We start from the raw sequence: 15883 nt of genomic DNA on the forward strand, positions 1-15883 counted from the left end.
AACAGCAGAGTATGTCTGATGGGTAGGAGAGGAAACAAGATGTACATGTCTAGCTGCTCTGTAGAGATCATTCAAAATGCATGTCTCACCAAGGTGTAATATCCATGTCACCACCCCAAAATGAGGTGTTGCATCTTAGAAAGACAATTTTTTTGCTAGATGGACGTACTCTAAATTTCCAGTTCTGACAGACTGAAGCAGTATGTTGATTATCACAAAAACTCATTTATAGCCTCAAAGCTATCGGTATATAGCATGAATATATTGGTGGCATGCACAGGAACATGGATGTGTCCTAATTCATCAATATGAATTATTCAGTACTAAGTCAGTAAATATAAATGAGCTTCATAGATTCTGTAAACAAGTTTAATTCAAAATTTTTATAAAATACATCTTGTATTTACACACATACCTCATCTAAAAATATGAGTTTGTTGAATGCAAAGTTATTACAAACTATCAGAATAATTTGAGAGCTGTTGGAATGTTTCTTGCACAATTTATGCAAAAAGTGACCCTAAAGATACTAAGATTAAAAGGTGCAAATCTGCAATTGGGTACAAAATATGTACTATGTTAAGTGCATTATCTACATTGCATATTACACATGTGCAAAGTCTGTGGAAGAGAACAGTTAAAATTCCAACCATAACTTTCACAGAGCATTACTGGAAAGGGAGGTATTTGGAGATTCAATAGAACATTCTTGCATCCTTATTTATCGTCAGTTCAGATGCACAGCACACCTCATGAAGAACTATGCAAAGAGGAACTAAGCTTAAAGCTGTCTGACAGCCCAGTAACCTAAATGTGTTCTTGCCCTTCACCTTTGTGGGGACAGAAGTTAAATGCATTCACAGGGGCTGGGTGCAGTCTTATAATAACAGTTGGATATTCCTGTTAAAAAAAGGCATGTAAGTCATGAAAAAGGAGGTAAAACCAGATTATCATGCAAGATTCCAAAGCTAATACGCTTTTTTTTCAAATACACTGTAACTGCCTTTTTTTTTAAGAATGTGGTATGAATGCTCTCAAAACACTTGCAGGTAAGAAATTAGCTGCTGCTGGTATAAATTGATTTAGTACAAGTTTGCATTAATTCCACCACAACTTATTCAGAAATCAAAAATCAGGTGAAAAGTCAATCACTCTACCAATTTTTCTCTTTTTATATATTACAAGCTCAAGTATTACACTACAATTTATGTCCAGCAGTAACTTCAAGTGGTTCTGTTTAAAACCAACACAAGAATCAGCCAGGAAAGCAGACTGAGTAAGCTAAAGGTCTGTGGGAGAGCTGGAATTTAATTACGTATTTTGCATCAGTAATGACTGGTAAAAATAAATTACCAACCTGGCTAGTTACATAGTCTAAAAAGCTGAAAAATTACAGTTCTGATATGGATATATGTCCATCAGGGATCCAAGACAGCCCTTGCTATTATCTTGTCATGGCTGATTTTTATTTGTAGCATTAAAAAAAAGGATGGAGGGGGGAGAATGGGAAATGCTTTTTTTCTGTTGTCAGAAAAAACCCCCAAACCTTCAGAGCTATTTGTTGATTCATCCTGAAGATTGCAAATGCCTGTGTTAGTACCATACAAAGTGAACTTCAGTGGACTTCCCTTGTGAAGAAATATTACCATAAGGACCATTACATAAGCAATCAACACAGTATACAGGAAATATTTAACATGTCATCACATAATTACATAATCCTTGGAGAGTCAAAATTAGCAAGACTCTAACTGTTACTAAGGCTGTAACTCTGCCTTGTTTAGTGGAGGGAGAATCTAGCCTTCCAAATCTCAAATCTTTCTTATTTCTCTTTACAGGGGGTTAACAGTATTGGCAAAAAAAAAAAAAAAAAAAAGAGGCATGTTAAATACCATGCTATTAAAAGCAAAACAGAGCAAGATGTTGTAAAACATAGTTAGGGAAGCAGTATTTTTATTTTGTCATCATAAAATAACATTGTTTAAAGATCACACAAATTTGATAGATCATCTTTTTTTCTCCAACATTAGGCCAGCACTAGAGTTGAGAAAGGTGTTCACCCATTTCTCTGTAAATTTATACTTTTAAGTAAAATAATTTGATTCTCTAAATATGCACTTTAATTAATTATGTCACACGGTAAGTATCTTGCTCCTTTGGTCAGAGATAGTAAATGAAAACTTCAAATACTTGTATCTTCAATTTTTAAAAACCCAATATACATCCTTAACCAAGGAGTATTTACGGTACACACAAGCCATAGATACAAAATACACAGTATATACATGTTTTGAAAACAAATTGGAATTTATAAAAACTCAACAGCCAAATCACAGTAATTGAGGCACTAAATTAAAAGTAGTATCTTTTTGTCTTGATTATACAGACTATTCTGTGAACAATCAGGACTGTTTCATAAATATATATTATCTACAGAATTTGCTGTGCCAAAAAAAGCCAGCTGTGTTTAAGCTTAAAGGAAAAATTGCACTTTGAGATTGTTAACAGTTAACTTCTCATTTTTAATTCTTGAATATAGTAATCTGGTCCCAGTGCTTTTGGCACAGGTATTGAGTTGCAGTTTTGCTACGCTTTGTTATAAAACACAAGGTTCTTTTATTTTGTTCATTAAAATCTGAAGAGTCTTAAACAAACCTAGAACTTTGATACAAATCTATATAGCTACAATTGCTTCATTAAATAATATACACAAATATGCTTTTCCATCTTAAAACATCTTGACAACTGCATACAAAACAGTCACTTGTATTATCTCCAGCCTTCTTAATCCCACACATTATCAGTCTGCAAGTGACTGAAATATGGTTTCTGGCCACATCTTACACTAGATCACACCCCAGTATACAAGGACAGAAAATAAATGTATAATAAAAAGATTGGATAAATTAGAAGGGGTTTCTTGGTCTTGAATTCTTCTCCAACTAGTAATGATGCAGCACTGTATGCAGCCCAGAAGACTCCAAACAACTGAAAAAGAAGATGAACAGTCTTAGCTGACACCACAAGAAAGTCTCTCCAAATACCACAGTAAAAATCACTTCGCTCAGTACAACACAGAGCCAGCTACAGGAGTAGTGCTTGTCACAGCCCAAGAAATTTTGGCCAGGTGGGGCTTGTAATGCATTTTCATACTAGTAGTGCAAAGATAAGAACCTTGCAGAGATTCACCGTAAAGTTAACATGAGGCTATTAGTAGTAATCAAGTAACAGAGGTTTCATGAACGTATATTTATTTTGAAGTTATTTATTAGTTAACTGGCAAGTTAATGATTTACATTCTATCATTTATCAGTATTCCCAGATTATCAAATCTCAAATACAACAATTTTGTTACTTATCATAACTCTAGTTGTGCTTCAATTATACTGTCTGCCAGCAAGCTAAAGGGACAGAAATAATGAAATCAACAGAACAAACCTCCAGAAATTGTAGAGCTTAGCTCATAACAGAATTTTATCAGTTAACCTTCCCAGGCTCAGCAGTAACTTCACAGGCTACCTTAAAGGGTTTCAAGAGGTACTGGGAGTGTTCAAGAGCATTATGTTGTTCTGGGATCATTGAGGGAATGTTTCTCAAAGGTGTCCAGCAGCAGGTGATATCAGGCAGGTTATTCTTTGTGCCTTACATTCCCCCTCTCTAAATCAGAACAATCCTTACCTTCTCTGCAAAGGGTATGGAGAGCTTTGTACTGATACCACTACGGGGAGGTCTCAGAACAATGACTAACGTCATATTCATGCTGCAGTGACTAAAAATAATCTGGATCATGGGGGAAGGGAGAGCTTATTTTCAGATTCTTCATTCTGAGGTTTAATTATGCATTCTCTTCTCAACATGAGAATCCAATCTTTTTTATAATGCAACTATTAGAGCACAGCAAAATACTTAAATAAAAGCTACTCTAGTAACAACAGGTGTTGTTATAGCAACAGCATTGTATATTCCCAAGCACTCAAATGGAACATTTAAAACCCCATTCACTTTCAACCATGCTATCCAAAAGGATCACAGAGCTCGCTTTGTAGTTCTGAAAATTTTGACACATCATTATGTTTTCCTGAGTAGAGTACTTGAAGTGTTAAGAAAGTGACTTAAAAATAACTAAATTCTCAATAGATTATAAGAACTTACTTTTATTAGTGTAGAAACAACTTCAAATGATCCAACCACCAAAAGTACAGGTGCTATGACAATGAGGGGAAGCAGGGAATATCCTATTACACCCAACACTTGGCCATAAGCAACCTGAAATTTTCAAGCACATAAAAATAAGCTTTGCAGTACTCAATCTCTGTCACCAAATACAATTTGTTTTTGTTATAACACAATGAATAATAATTATAATGTGTTATACTCAGGAAATTTCAGCCTAAGGAGGCTTACTAGCATAAAAATTGGTTTTGTATGCTAAACCCTAAAATTAGAAATATGTTATCTTTTTTTTTCCCCAAAAAACTGTAAACTATCACTTTCAAAGGAAGCATTTACATATGATACCCAGGAGCATAGAACTGCAACAGATCTCTCAAGGACCAGCTGTAGTCCTGGTTGTCAAAAGCAGCAAAGACATAATTTTCTGCATTAACATATTCATATCCATTATACATAAATAAATACATAAAGCACATGAATGTTTTTGGTGTCAGCAGAAGAGTTAAAACTTGATCCCTGTAAGGCACAGAATTCTGATTTCCAGCTTCAATTTATTGTGACTATCTAGAACAGAGTTGTTCCAAGTACTTCCATAACTACTTTTAGCTTCAGAAGGAAATGTCTGATTTTCCCCTACTATGGTCTGAAATGATCCTGTGCACAGCTAGGCTTCTTGGATTTAACAGGAAAAGTAGTGGCATCTTGCAAGCATTTTCTTGTGAATGATGATCCTTCATGACAAGATCTGCAAACCTATACTTTTTCTCCAGTTTATACATCTGATGATTTCCCATTTTGAGCCACAAACCAGATTGATTTAAGGGCCTCTGGATTGTGTTAAAATGCAGAAAAATACCATGCAATCACATTTATAAAAAACTTATTTCACAACAGCATTCACAAAAGAAGACTCTAACAATTGTGATTTAAAGAAAAATTTTTAAAAATTAAAGTAAACAACATAGGACCTCTGCAATACTAGTGCATCATTAATGCAATATCCATGGTAAAAGTATAAAAATAAAGCATCACTGAATATTTAGTTCTTCCCAACTACACAGTTCAATGCATTTTATGCTGCAGATCCATTTTAAGAAGTTTTATTCTCCCGACTGTTCCACTGCAGCTGTCTGTGGACCTTGCTCTAAGTCATTTTTTGTTGTTTACACCTGAATTGCTTAATAAGTCAATTTGTAAACAGCTCAAGCAGCTATTCCAACCCTGCTGGTGAATGCAGCTGGAGGAAGGGATGCAGGCCACAACTCCAGCTGGAGGAAGGGATGCAGGCCACAACTCCAGCTGGATTTGCAGTTGAGAAACATGCCCTAGCTTTCATACTTTGATGGGTTTGAACTGCATCAGGCCAAGGATGAAAACAAACACTGGCAGGTGCTTTACACACAATGACATCTAACTGCTGTTAGCACCCCATTAAAAAAAAAAAGTTTCCATTTAGTCCAGTGACCAAAAACTTGAAAGCATTTCTCCCTCAAGAATGGACTTCAGTTCTGGAGCACAGGAAGCTGCTAGAATTCCAGGGTTCACAGCACAAATTTCTAGACTGTTAATCTGGAAGCAAGCACACCATCCATTGCACCAAGAGATTAGCTGATGATCTCTGTATTTTAGACTTCATTTGAGACTGAAAACCTGAAATGTTGACTTTACACTTAGCAACTGCATCCATTCTGAGCTGGCTACAAGATCCAAACCCAAGCACTATGAAAACCCAACTATTGCTGAAAAACACTGTCAAGAGACTTTACATTACCTCCCTCTACATCATTTTCACATACAGGTACTTACTTCTCCTCCAAGAACTCTGGCCAGTAAAAAAATTGTCAAGGATCCAAATATCCAAATAGTTATGATCCAAGAAACAACCTTGAGAGATAAAGAACAATTCATATAAATGAGTAATTGTCATTGTGAAAAAGGAAAATGCATTTCCATAATCACTTTCACGGCAGTCAAGGATTTTATTATGCAAAACTGAATTCTGAATTGTGGCAAGAACAGTGTTTAGTATCACAGTGTAATTAACAAATGAAGTTCAGAAGTTACATTTACAGAGTCACATTAATGGTAAGTTTAGTGTACATGGAATGCATGTTCAATGTGGTCTGTAAGTATTGTAACAGGAGTAGGAAGTTGAGTTAAAACTACCCTAAATGTCTTCATATCCCACCTATTACAAAATATGGGCTCAAACTGTTTTTAAAAGTCAGCCCAACCAATACAAGCAGTTGGAATTCTCCTTTCACTTATAAAGATGCCACTTTATCCTTTACTCAAACTGAGAATGCTCAGAAGACATAGGACTTTACTTCTCAGTGGAACTTGATGATGATGAGAACTTAATAAAGAGCCTCAGATTCCTGAGACCAAATCTGTCATTATTTTTTCTTGCTTCTTTCATAGTACTGCTCTTAAACTACAGAAGGAATCCTAAAGTCATTCTCTGGCTTAAAAAAATCCTTCAAATTAACTTAGCTGGTTTTGGTGTTGAGCCACTGGGAGGACCAGAAGGAGAGCTTTCCTTTCTGAAACAACGTTTTAGAAGGAAACAACAGTCTAAGTCCAGTCTATGTACTTCCAAACGTACAATGACTGAACTTAAAAAATTAAGCCAGTACTCAGTTCAGTACTTTGCTTAATTAGAAGTTCCATATTTCCAGAAGAATGAAATAGGAAAAAAACAGCTAAAAATCACAGCAGCACTAAAAACAATAGAAGTGGCTTTATTCTATTTGTGAAAATAGCACATAGCCTCTTTTTACTTCCTGTTTTCCTCCACTGACTAGGAAGAGGACCAGTTTAAAGTCTAAGAGCAGAAGTGCTCATCTCTCTCCAGTTTAGAGCCCACCTCTGGGTTCATCTAGTCCAGGTACGGTCAGTCATCCTGTTGCTGGCTGCTAGCTTTCCCTCCTTGTACGTATACAGCACTAGGGCATCCATATGGTAAACCCAGTGCTCCCAAGAAACATGAGAGCCAGTGCTCCTGTACAGGAGGTACACACACTGCAGGAGGTGGTTCATCTGTCCCAGGGTCAAGGAATGCTCCTTGCTTTGCCAAGGAGACAGGTGAGTGGTCCACCCAGAAGACCTGAACAATAAAGTGGTTTAGTCTACTCACTTCAAGCCTCATAGAGACAAGCTACTGAGTGAATTCTTAGTCAGTATTTGGTATGCCATATGGAAGCCAGAGGTCCCAAAGGGAATGATTTTATCCCACCATTCACAAGAATCCTTGCATAAGCACATTCTGCTGGTTTACATACAGATATTGCCATACTTGGTCACATTTATAACAACTGTAACCACACATTTAGTCATAAAGATTTCTAATGCAGGAGCACCTAGGCTTACATACAAATTGTTACTATAAATGACAACGCTTCTTTATTTTAATCAGAAGATAAAGAAAAAAGATAACGGTGTTTATGACAATTACATATGCACAATGCCTCTGAGTAGCTATTCACCCTGGAGTTCAAAAGGAATTATGGAAAAGTCTATTGACCAGAGGAAAGTTATTTGATTGTAACTGAGCAGGGAGGGCAAAATAGCAAACATCACTAATGAAGATTAAATACACCAGATAACAGCAGCCATATAGCATGAATTAAATAAGCAGCTTTATTTGTCAGGAAATTAGAATTCATGCCATCCAAAGAAATGCTTTTTGCTAACATTTTTTAGCAATAAAAAGCAAGTTAACAAAAAGTCACAATTAAAATGGAAAGATTCACTAATATGACTATAAACCCATTAGTATCAATCTGGTTCCTCTAAAAACCACATTGTTCCTTTGTTTTACTGTATAAAATATATATACTGACATTTCATCATGATTAACTTACCCGTGGGCTATTTAATACATTCCTAACTGCTGTCTTTCTACATATTAACTTGAGAAACAGCACTTGAAATGCCCCACATTAGTATGTGAAAAAAAGACTTTCTACCTACGTAAGAATGCAAATTGCTTAGCAATCACATCCCCAAATTTAGTTCAGATTTCTTTTTAGGCAGAAGATTTATACCTACCTTAAATTGTCCATATAATGAAATCATTGAGAAGAAGAGGACAACTGCCAGAGGACCCCAAAAGTCTGGATTGTCTCTCACTACCTGCCTATTGAACCCAAGAGAAGGCATAGGCATCAACACACATCGAATTTTGTAGTAAATATCCTTCAGATCAATGTCGAGTTCTTCCCTGAAATTGTAAAGCAAGTGAGCATTACTATACAGCACAGTAATGAAATAAAACTAAAAAAATAAGTACAGGGGCAAATAGTAGATTTATAGAGCAAGTCTCCTGTCAGCCACAAGGCTTTCTGAAGCCACGACTAGCAAAGGAACAGTTTATCCACAGTAAAGCAACACCATAACTTCATGCTGCATTCAGTAACTGCTGGGACACAGATTTATTTAATTACTCAAAAGCAAATTACATGACTGACTACAGAAAGCATACAAAGCATATCCAGACCAGGCTGGATGGGGCTCTGAGTTACTGGAACTGGTGAAAGGTGTCCCTGCCCAAGACAGGGAGGGTGGAAATGGATGATCTTTAAGGTCGCTTCCAACCCAAACCATTCTATGATTCTGTGATACCCTGAGTCTGCATTAAGATAGGAGGGTTTTTTCAGATACACCAGGACATGTGACACACTACAAGTCAAAGACATGCACACAATAAAGAATGTCTGTATATTCCTATGCCAAACAGTTTGCCATGAGCACACTTACTATGAAAATATTTTATTTCAAATTCTGCACGAAAGAACACCATTACATTCACTAACCTTAAACCATTCCAAATACATAATGTAAAACTAATTTTTTAAAAGAAAATGGAGTTTAGCTTCCTTCAAGAACAGTAGTTTTCAACAGACCAGTTTATGCCTATTGTTCAATTTCTGGCTTGTGTCCACTATGGGTAAAATAAATAAAAGTCACTTGAACTAGCTCCAACATGTATCAACAGATCTTGCCCTTCTCTCATTGCCTTCTCTGCTTCCGCAAGCAGATACAAATTGGCCAGAAGACTCTTCTGCCCAGACTCTGGGACATGCTGCCCTGACTGTACTAGCCTCATGGGGAAGGAATCACACTTCCCAAGCAATGGGCAATTCCACCTCTTTATGTGCAGAACCTCAGGCATGACTGAGGAACTCTGAAGAGTTGCAAGACACTTCCAACAGATAAACTGCTCTATATTTGAGAACATAGTGAAGAAAAATGTAGAATTATATCCTAAGTCTGTTTATGAAGGTTTTGTCCAAGGCTTTGTTTTTTTGGCTTTTTCTTCAGAAAAGCTGATGTGAGAAAAAAATGCAAAGATGTGATTCATCACAAATTCTGTTTAAAAAAATTAAATAGTATTAATTCAGCCCCTCAAGGCAATTTTTGGATTATTATTACTAAAGCTACTTTATAAGTGGTATTACTAACTGGTGACTAAGTAACAAAAATTGCTCTTTAACCATCCTTGAATTAAAGAACACACTAGAAGCATCTATTTGCTACCATTTATCTAAAAAGGATGTAGCAGACCTATATTTTACTCTGTAGACTGTGTAATACAAATATTTGCTACATGGAAATAATTATTTCTCATTGTCTAGGTCTTCTGACAGCTTCTCATGTGAATAAACTGTCTTTTGCATGAAGCTGACAGCTAACTCGACTGAAAGCGATGGTAGCTGTATCAGGAAATAAGTGTCTGGACTAAGGCTGCCCAATGAGAAAGTAGAAAAAAATAATCTCACTTTGTTGAACAAAACATTTGCACTGTAGCCCTGTGTTGGTGAACTTCCCTTAGCAGGCTGCTGTTCTTTCAATCCTTAATAGGATTCAGATTGTAAGAATTCATTATGACACATTTCTGGGAATAATCAAAACAACAAAATTACACTAAAGTCAGAATTCCTATGTTGTAACCTCACTGCACAAGTTTGTTTCTTAATTAAAAGTTAGAGGTTCACAAAACAGACATTCACACAAGGACCTACTTCTGCACACTTTAATTTAAGCCAGTTCTCAAGTAGCACTGTCATTAAGCTCTCCAGATATCCATTGTCTCCCAACACTCTCATCTGAGCTTTACAGAGTACTCTCTGTCTCACTCCAATTTTTTAAAGCATCATTATGTTTAATTCACAGGAAAACACTGAGACAGTGAGAATGAAGTTGCTTGGGTGCAGAACAAGGACCAGGCTGCCTGACTCACAATGTAATAACCTTAAGATACAAACTTTCTTCAGCCAACCAGGTTTCTAGGAACAGAACAATGGATGCGAGACTTCCAGTTCTAAGGATATTATTGTCCTTCAGCACTAGCACCCTTTTAATCTAGCTTTATAGTAATAGGCAGCATAAAGATTATAAAGTTTGTGCTACCTTGCTTCTAATATCCCTACTGTAACAACCATCATTCACAGTGCTTTTGCTTCAGAATAACTGACAGAACTGACTGAGATTTACTTAGCAGAAGGCTTCCCATGGGGTTGTCTTAAGTCTTTGATTCTTTCACAATATCCAGAAACATGAATGCAAATGATACAAAGAATGCAGTCTCTTTTAAAAAAATCAGTACAAGATCAACAGTTAAAAGAAGAAAAGCCATATAGGCTTTATACTTACGGAGATTAAAATCCATAATAGAAACAATGTTTTCATTCTTGCAGCAGAAAACACTCATTGGTCAAGTAATTTGTCAAACAGAATTCTAGTCACAGCACAAGGCTGTGGGACAATCAGAGACTACAAGTTGTTTCTTTTCCCAACACAGCTAATAAAGACAGATACTCAGAAATAATTACAACATACAAGAGTGGCTTGTTATCTTCTGGGTCATCATCTTCCACTTCTAGAAGCCAGCCATATCCTCTCTGTCTTAGGAATGTAGTTGCAGTAGATTCTTTGATGAATTCTCCTCCAAGATTCAGCTTAACATCTGGAGTTGTTATGGAACCACTAAGATCTAAAGAAAAAGGGAGAAAAATATAGACCTTTTTATGTCTTGCCAAAAGCCATTTGATTTTAAAAGTACTGGAAGATAACAAACATATGAAGCTACTTGTGTTGGTCATGACCATAAAACAGTCAAAGTTACAAAATAAAGTTATACTTTCACAGATACGTAATTTGAAAGTGTACTGGTGGTTTTATTGCAATAGTAACAATGTTGGGTTAGGTCTCAAATACCAGGTTTTAGCTTTTGGATGGGACTCTTGTTTTATGACACAGTGTTGTGGTACAACAGAAAGGCTTCCATTTGTGCTTCATCATTAAGTGTTTAAAGGCACAAAAGGAGGACACTAATGAGAGTCTCAGCATGCTATAGATTGTGGATTATTTATAATTTTTTTCTGATCATACTCTACCTCTTTTGGTACCCATTTTTTAATAGTGGCATTGTTTCAGCCAAAACCAGTCTCTGCTATTATGCCAAATTTTTCATAAAAGGAAAACATTTTAAGGTGTTTTAATTTGTAGCCTACCTTCAATGCAGCTGAAAAAGCTAGAGAAAGAATGCTATCAGAGATCCTTAGGCTCTAGACAATTAGAAGTTACACAGTTATACAACTTCTCTTTGCTATACTATGATCTTTTTCTACAACAGTACTAAGCAAAACAAACAGCAATTTATCTATGTTCTGGTTGGTTTTGGCAAAATTGCCAATAAATATTAATTTTTTTGCTCATTTTGTTCAGTTATATATGGACAGAAAATAAAAAATAGTATAGGAAAATAAATTAAGCAACTTGATGAAAGAAAAAGATACATAAGAAGGGAGTAATTATTTCTCTAGGAAATAATGGATTTCCATTATCTGCTAAGAAGGAAAAATCCAAACAGAAATGTGTAAATATTTTGTACCAGCTTACTATAAATATACTGGGAGGTAAAGAAAATATCTTTTGCCTTATCATCATTGTGTGTTTTTCACACATTAAGGTTCCTCAGCACAAATTTCCCAGAACACCTAACTACAGCAAGTACTTCTGAAACACTCACAGAGGCACATCAGGCCACATTTGTAGATTACATTTGCAACATCCACTTTGGAAATATTACAGTGTTATAGAAACAATTTGTACAGTAACAGAATCTCAATGTCTTTAGCCAACATGTCTCAGGTGTTCAGTGATCACTCAGTATCGCAATTAATTCAACAGAATTGTTCTTCCCAGACCAGCTTGCTAGGCCACTCAGATTCCAGCTTCTCCACAAAAGCTTTTCAACTGTTTCATAGTCATGAGAGTCACTGATCCACCCCTTTGATTCTTGGAACACCATCTGCACAGGACCCTGGTAAAGATCACTGTAACTTAAGGCAGGAATTTCTCTTTGCTCTTCCCAATTCCAGCACACACAGCGTTCCCACCAGCCTCAAGCAAAGCCTTCCTCTGCTGTTTACAGAGGGGGGAAAAAAGAAGAATCTTAATGCCTTAATCAAGCTGAAGCCTGAGAAGTTTTCTCTTGATTGGGGAATAATCCATTGGGAATTCATTATTGTTATTATTAAGACAACAACATATATTGTCTTAATAACATTAACATTATATATATATATATATATATATATATATATATATAAAATAACATATATATATGATGTTATTATTTGTTTCTGCTACGAGATAACACTTTTTTGCAAGGAGTGCTATTCTGTGCATAAATGCAGCTGTCAAAAGAAGCAAACACAGCAGTCCCACCAGCCATGTATTTCTCCTTTCTCAGGGACCACTAACAATCCATTCTGAAGCACGGAAACTCCTACACAAGTCGTATTTTCCAAGACTCCTTTTAACAGTCCATAAATACCTGCAACCATACTTTTAAATTTTAAAATCTATTAACATGACCTTAAGTCTGTCTTGCAAGACAAAAGCTGCAGAAACCTAGGGGAAAAGGGATTGGTCACCTCCTCTTCTGCAGGCTGCTTTGAATGAGATGTTTAACTGCAGGGCAACTGGAAAATCTGCCAAGAACTGATGACATTGACGGTTCCTAGTGACAGTCTGGGTGCCTTCACTGCTACTGTCTCAGGCTGAACACAACAGAAGCAAACCCAAAGTCTCTCAGATGCCTCATTTCAACTAAGCATTGTAGAAAACCAGCTTTCAAAACAGTCTTGATCTTGACTCTTAATTTTGAAAAAGCAGTACAAGAGGCAAAACCCCAAACAGAGGGCTCTTGCTACTCTGTCTGGTGACCTAATTGTGAACATCTCCCCAGCTTTCTTCCATACAGCTCACACAGAAATAAGACAGGGAAATAGTATAGCTAATTTTTATTTTTTTCATATGGATTGGGATTTGGGAAACATGCAAAAATTAGAGGGCAATGCATAGTATTTTAATTTTAAAATATCACGATGCTCAATTTTGCTTATTTTTTCTTTGCTAGGGTAGGTCTATCCAGCATTTTGAGGACAGGACTACACTTGAACACAGAGGAGATCACATCTTGCTTGTGTTCATAAAAAACACAAAGCCAAGTGTGATTCAACACAACCTACCAGAAAGGTGGTTTTACTGGATTGGGTTCAGCATTGCCCAACAAATACTTCCAGAGAAGAAGCACAGAGCTTCTGCTCAGAGGTACAAGGATTCCTTTTCAGGCCAAGGTGAAGAAGAAGAAAAAACCAAAACAAAGGAAAACTAACCAGCAAAAAGAAAAAACCCAGCAACAAAAAACCCCACAGATACAACAGTACTGTTGGCTTGTGTTTCTTTTCAGAAGGACTGTGAAGTTCACTAAAGAACAGGTATTCTACAGTAATTTCTCCACTTCAGCAATTCCTTACCAGGGTGGGACACATGAGTAAGGATTTATACGATTCCTTAGTCGCAATTTTAAGAGTAACTAAATACACACATGAAAGTAGAATCCTTGTTATTTAAATGGGGAGAGACCAAAAAATATTCTCCAACAAAGTAAGTTTGCACGATGTTGATCCTGTATGTTCATTTTCGAAGTCTGAAGGCACATCCTCACGGCATGCTGGCACAGCACTGCTGTTTGTGCAGCAGCTTGGCACAGGCCATGCTTCACCCCCTAAATTACATACACGGCCTCCTTTTCTGCTCCATGACTGTGCCGCAGTGAGACACGGCGCAGACACATTACAGCAAACGTGGCTTCGGTAAGACAAAAAAACAGAGCGGGCTTCCAGCAGCTCGGCAGCCAGAGGAGCAGGCAGCGACAGTGCTCACGGCTATGTCACCTAGCCGGGACACTCTCGGCCCCGGCTTCCAGAGCAGCTGCAAGCGGAGGGCACGGCCGCCTTTGCCACGCTGCTGCTGCTCCCGTGACGCGGACGCGGCAGCGGCCCCAGGGCAGCGGCCAGCTCGGCCACCCCGCTCCGCCCCCAGCCACGACACCAACCGCGGGGCCGGCGGCACGGGGGGCAGGGAAGGCCCCTCCTGTGTCCGCGGCCCGGGAACGGCCCGTTCCCCCGGGGCCCGGCCAAGCCCCTGCCTCGGGACAGCGAGTGCGGCCCTGCCCGCGGCCCCGCGCTCACCTTCGGCGTCCGCCGAGGAGACGAAGGTGAAGTCCCCGCTGCTGGGCGCGTAGAGCGGCGGCTGCTGAGCGCCCGGGGGCTGCATCTCCCCGCCCTCCGCGGGGGCTGCGGGGCCGGCGAGAGGCGAGCGGCTACCGGGGCCTGGGGCCTCCCGGGTCCCTCCTGCGGCGGCGGCGGCACCGAGCCCAGGGCGCAGCCGCCTCACGGGGCGACAACAAGCGGCGCCGCCGCTGCCATTGGCTGCTCGGAAGGCGCGCCCGCACTGGCCGCCGGTGCTCCAGCGCTGAGTGGATCCCGGCGCTTCCCGGGAGTGAGGTCACTTCCACTCCGCCGCCAAGCTCCTCCCGGGGGCCGAACCTCCCTTCCTTCCTTCCTTCCTTCCTTCCTTCCTTCCTTCCTTCCTTCCTTCCTTCCTTCCTTCCTTCCTTCCTTCCCCTCCCCTCCCCTCCCCTCCCCTCCCCTTCCCTCCTCTCTGTAGCAGTGAGGAAATTTTAAAATAATACAGTTGAGATGTTGCCAATCCCTGTTATAATAAGACGACAAACACTGGCTCTGGTTGTGGTCTGTGCTTTGAAGAATCAGAAAGTGGGATCTCACTTTCCTGTGTTCAATGACTTAGCAGAAAAGCTCCTAGATAGGGTAAATCCATCCCTTTGTTCCCTACTAAATACCAACATTTATTCTGAGAGGACACACTTTTTGCCTGACATCTCGAGGAAACAGGCTTAAATGTGGCATTCGTGCTACATACATTTGATTCCATTTCATACATAGATCTCATCAAGTGCCATAAGATATAAATATAAATGTATTATAAATTGGAAAAGTTGCAGGTCCAGAAATAGCATTAGAACAATGGTTTGATGTACAGAAGGAACTTTCTTTTTTATATATACCCCATTAAAAGAAATCTGCAAGGTCCATCTCAAAAAATTTTTAACAAGTAAAACCCAATCTTTTTCTTTTTAAGGAAAAAACATGACTCGAAGTTCCTACTTTGCCAAATCCAAGCATCACTCAAATTTGCATGTATATCAAATACAATTCAGGTTCAGGTTCTCTGTAGACATTTTACAACAATTATCAGTTTCCTTGCAGCAGAGGAAAAAATACCTATATTTGCACATAAGCTATTTTTAAATAAAAAATTGTCTTAAGAGTACAAA

At 38.4% G+C, this 15883-nt stretch overlaps 1 protein-coding gene across 1 annotated transcript; it reads right to left on the reverse strand.

Moving 5' to 3' along the window:
- Positions 1-1936: 1936 nt before the first annotated feature.
- YIPF4 (Yip1 domain family member 4) lies at positions 1937-15072 on the reverse strand. The gene is made up of 6 exons (XM_054630043.2): positions 14718-15072; positions 11014-11167; positions 8224-8395; positions 5980-6057; positions 4153-4266; positions 1937-2988 (listed from the first exon to the last, which is right to left on the reverse strand). Exons 1-6 carry the CDS (start codon positions 14800-14802, stop codon positions 2851-2853), a joined length of 741 nt encoding a protein of 246 aa, XP_054486018.1. The 5' UTR covers positions 14803-15072; the 3' UTR covers positions 1937-2850.
- Between the last annotated feature and the right edge of the window lie 811 nt (positions 15073-15883).

Source organism: Agelaius phoeniceus, chromosome 3, assembly GCF_051311805.1.
Source record: "Agelaius phoeniceus isolate bAgePho1 chromosome 3, bAgePho1.hap1, whole genome shotgun sequence".
NCBI lineage: Eukaryota > Metazoa > Chordata > Aves > Passeriformes > Icteridae > Agelaius > Agelaius phoeniceus.